Below are 4,590 nucleotides of genomic sequence, written 5' to 3'. Positions count from 1 at the left end.
GTTCTGCTGCTACAGGCTTAGACTGCTGGAGGACAAACTGACCACATTTTTTTCCACTGTCTTTACTTACTCTGCTCAATCTGCTTTGTATTTGTAATTATTTTTTTATCCTTAACGTGTTTTGTGTCTTTCAGGTTCACCTACACCTACATCTGGACCTACATCTGGACTTACACCTACACCTACATCTGGACTTACACCTACACCTACATCTGGACCTACATCTGGACTTACACCTACACCTACATCTGGACCTACATATGGACTTACACCTACACCTACATCTGGACCTACATCTGGACCTACACCTACATCTGGACCTACATCTGGGCCTACACCTACACCTACATCTGGACTTACACCTACACCTACATCTGGACCTACATCTGGACTTACACCTACACCTACATCTGGACCTACCATTCTGTGTTCGTCTGTCTCTCCTTCCTGTCCTCTCAACCAGCCGGTCAAAGCAGATGGTCTCTCGTCCTGAGCCTGGTTCTGCTGGAGGTTTCTTCCTGTTAAAAATGAGTTTTTTCTTTCCACTGTCTCCACTGTGCTTGCTCAGGATGGGCGACTGAGACCAAGTGAAGATTCATCTTGTCTGCTGGATTCCTTAGATAGAGAACTTTACTAATTGTCTTTTATGTGAATGTTCCTGTAAAGTGCCCTGAGACAACTTTGTTGTGATTTGGCGCTTTATAAATAAACTGAAGTGAATTGAATTCAATCTCGTGAAAATGAGTCCTTGTGACAAATAAAGGTTAAATAATAATACATTTAAATCAACAGTTTTGAAGTAGAAAAAACTGCAGAGAAATAAAGGAAACTTTCGGGCCTGGATGAACTTTATTAATTTAAACAAATGTTTTAGGTAAAATAAAAACATTGAGGAAGAGGCTGAAGGAAAACTTGTTTACCTCTGCGTGTTGTTTGTCCTCCTCCTTTGCACTTTTAACACAAGCTGCTTTGCTTATGTTGGCACTCTAAAAGGATATAAAAGAAAAATACTTTAGACTTTAAAAGCTCATTTACATCAGTATCAGGGTCAGATACTTTTAATAGCAGCAAAATCTTATAAACTGACGAGTTCACATTTCTGCTTCATGAGTTTTTAAGTTAAACATTTCATCAATAATTACTGCACAAATTGTTTTAAGAAGATTCTGTCCAACATTACCACAAAATACAAACTGAGTATGTCATTTTTTAAATGCTCCATCTTTACAGTACAAATACAAATCTGAAGATTTGGAGGAGGATCACCTCTTTGTCGTCGCTTTTTGTCCGGCTTTCTTTAGCGAGTCTGTGTTGTTTAAGTGCCGACGTCAACGCCTTGAACATGTCTTCGTTAAATGGAGGAAATTCTGCGGCGTTTTCAAGCTTGGCAGGAGCTGCGACTGAACTGGTGGCAGCGGACGCAGCGGGGATGGTTTGTTTATCTGCGGACGTAACAGATGGTGACGGCTCTTCCTTCACGTTTTCACTTCCCTCAGGAGAAGCGGTCACGTCTGCAGCGACCTCGGTTTTAAGCTTCTCGGTCTCATTCACATCTGTGTCAGCTGACGCCACTTCCATAGAATCAGAAAAGGCAGATCCAGCTGTGGTTGTTGGTACTGGACAAACAGGAGGTCTGTCTTGCAAAGCAGGTTGTCCTTTAAGTTCAGGAGGCTGCGAACAAAAAACAGAAAAACTAAGTTTAAAGTGCACAAACTAACAAAAAGCCACAGAAAACGGGAATAAAAACTACCGGATTTTTCACCGTAAATGTCGCTCCGCCCTGTAAGTCGCATCAGTCCAAATATGTCTAAGAAAGTGGAAAAATCCATAAATACGTCGCTTCGCCATTTAAGTCGCATCTATTATGCGTCACCGCTGAAAAGCTGGTGTTGTGCCAACAATCGATTGGCTGCCAAATGGGGCCGCAGGAGCGTTAACGAGAGGACTCAACAAGAATTTGACAAGATTAACACTTAAAAATAATTACTTGTTTGCTCGACATTATAGTAAAGGTGTGTCTCAGTTGAACTTTTTCTTAATAAATACACTTTAATAGTCAAATCAGCTGCATTTCGCCGGGGTGGCGCAGCTAAATGAAGCTGATTTGACGGTTGCTCCAGGTGAGCTGGACGAAGGTGGGAGTCTAATAGGGCAAGCCGATTACCTATTAGATGACACAATGGCATGCCATACTGCTCGAGTGCCATCTAGTAGTTGAAAATGGTAGTGTTCAATATTTTCAGTCAGAATGAATGAAAACGGTCATATCTCAGCCACTGGTTTATAAATATGGGAAAAATCCATAAACACGTCGCTTCAGTGTATAAGTCGCAGGGCATGCAATTTATGCAAAAAACTGCGACTTATAGGACGAAAAAACAGAGTTGGTCTGGTTGTGTGTTAAATATCAGTCTTTAAGTTTAAAGATTAAGATTAAATCTGAGCATTATCAATCTGAATGTTCTGTAGATACACGATCAAAGTACTGTAGATGTAAAATAAATAAATAAATCTGAGTGTTGCTCTCCTTTTTGGCCTTCTACTGCTAAATTACTTTATTATTAAAATTAATTTTACCGTAGTCGTTTTAGCTGCCACACGTTACCAAATTAGCTTTTGAATTTATTTATTATTATATGGATAATAGAAGTAGTTTGTGAAAACTTACTGTTGCCATGGCAGTTTCCATCTGGACGCAAACTGCAAAGAAATTTTTGGGAAAAATATTTAATACACAAGCTATAAATTATGACTGCATGGAAAAATTCAATATCTTGGACTTCTTACCCTTTTCTTCTTGTTGCTGATGCTTTTCCATCTCAACTTTTACTGCTGGGATGGTAACAGGAGGAGCATCCAACATGGCTGTGGCCGGTTGTGGACTGGGTGCTGCTGTTTCGGCAGCTACGGATACATCAGGCGATGAAGCAGAAATTTTGCTGACAGGTTCTAGTGCTGGATACTTTTCAGTTTTTACTTCAGGGACAGGATCTTCAGAGGGGAGAAAAATCATTTTAATAGACGGCTGCATTCTGAATGATTTCCCACTATAACTAAAGATATTCCAAGGCTTTATTTGGACAAAGAACCCATTTGAATTCAGCATAAACTTCAGGACCAGGACTTGCTGGACTTGACAATCCTTCATAAGGTTCACACATCAGTCTGTTACTGTGGCCAAGTTAAAGAGGTACACTGCGCTCCATTAACCTCGAAATTAAAACTTGGGATTTGGAAACGGCGAAATAGTTTAACCACATTTCAGCTGCAAGTCAGAAAACCAGTTGAAAAAGTTTTGAACGGTGTCATCAGTGTTTCTCCTACCATTATACAAGCAGGGCGCCCCGCCCTGCCAACAGAACTGAGCGCCCTGCCAAGGCAAGTAATCTAAGGGAAACACTGGTGACCTAACGAAAAACTATTAACTACAGTTAAAAGACAATACAGCCCTGGAACAAATTATTAGGCCACTGATAACTTTTTAAATCAGCATTTCTTCCAGATTCCAGGGGAGATGTGTCTCCCCACATTAAAAAATATTCATTCAGATCCCCTCCACATTTACCATGAAATATTAGTTCACCCAGCGGTGTTTCTATTTCTTTGTGAATGAATCCATTCCACTTGATTAATAGAATACTCAAACCACTAAAAATCCACTCCAGGTTTTCCTGGTTACCGACGACGACTTCACACTGTATGCAGTGTTTCTCCAAGGTCATGTGCCTTGGCAGGGTGTTCATGTGGGGAGGAGGGGGAAAACACCTCTGCTTTGCACGCTAGCTTAGCGCCACGTTAGTGCTGGCAGTTGCTGACGGGGGTGGGGGGGTAGTATGTGAGAGAGAAGTGGAGCACTACGTCTGTAGCATCTTAGTTAACGCTTCTGTATTGTGCGCCGCTAGCTTAGCGCTACATTAGTTCTTGCGGTTTTCGATGTGGGGGTTCACGCTAGGATGCTTGAGAGAAATGGAGGGTGCTCTATTCACACAAGGAGAGCTGTTGGTCAGACTACTTCTTGATGAGCTCTAAAATAGTTCTTGAATCAAGTGTTTACTTATGTAGGTAAACATAGATCTTTAACAACCTGTTAAAATACACCAGAATGCAGGAAATGACATCTACTTTATTCAGAATTTTCTGGAGGAGGTCCCACAGACCCAACTCCCCATCCCCAGCGTGTCACCCCCATTACTGATTACAGCGTGTCCCTCTGCTACAAATGCTTCTGATGCCAGTGATTTCTATGATTGGCAGCAGTTGTGTTGAATTCCAAAACAAGCACACCTCTACATTAGATGATCATCTTTAACCTTTTTTTTATGAGGAAAAGTATAGAAACCACTGCAGTTGACATGATGCACTTTTTGGAATAGAACCAAAACTAGCAGTAACTCAAAAGTACCTAGAATAAAAAAATAACTATTAACCATGCCTAAAAAATTGAAAAGAAAATATTTGATTAAGGAAGGGGTTTGAATTTGGCTTTACTGGCAGAGGGATTTTGCCTCTACGGTTATCAACAAGATGTTGGAAATAAAGAAAGTGGAGAAGAATTTGCACAATTATTTTTAAGATAGATCGTCTGTATAG

General features: G+C 40.7%; 1 protein-coding gene across 1 annotated transcript in view; it reads right to left on the bottom strand.

Annotated features, from left to right (window-relative positions):
* The window catches only part of LOC119410011 (myb-like protein X), a gene marked incomplete at its 3' end in the record, with an annotated part of 8,389 nt that extends 5,400 nt beyond the window's left edge, over positions 1 to 2,989 (bottom strand). Inside the window, 4 exon segments of the mRNA XM_037676918.1 lie at positions 921 to 986; positions 1,267 to 1,671; positions 2,669 to 2,700; positions 2,788 to 2,989. Coding sequence (XP_037532846.1) covers positions 921 to 986; positions 1,267 to 1,671; positions 2,669 to 2,700; positions 2,788 to 2,863 — 579 coding nt within the window.
* Between the last annotated feature and the right edge of the window lie 1,601 nt (positions 2,990 to 4,590).

This window comes from Nematolebias whitei, chromosome 1 (assembly GCF_014905685.2).
Source record: "Nematolebias whitei isolate Nwh7 chromosome 1, NemWhi1, whole genome shotgun sequence".
Lineage (NCBI taxonomy): Eukaryota > Metazoa > Chordata > Actinopteri > Cyprinodontiformes > Rivulidae > Nematolebias > Nematolebias whitei.
Note: the sequence above shows the minus strand (reverse complement) of the source record. Positions and strands in the feature narration are given on the sequence as shown.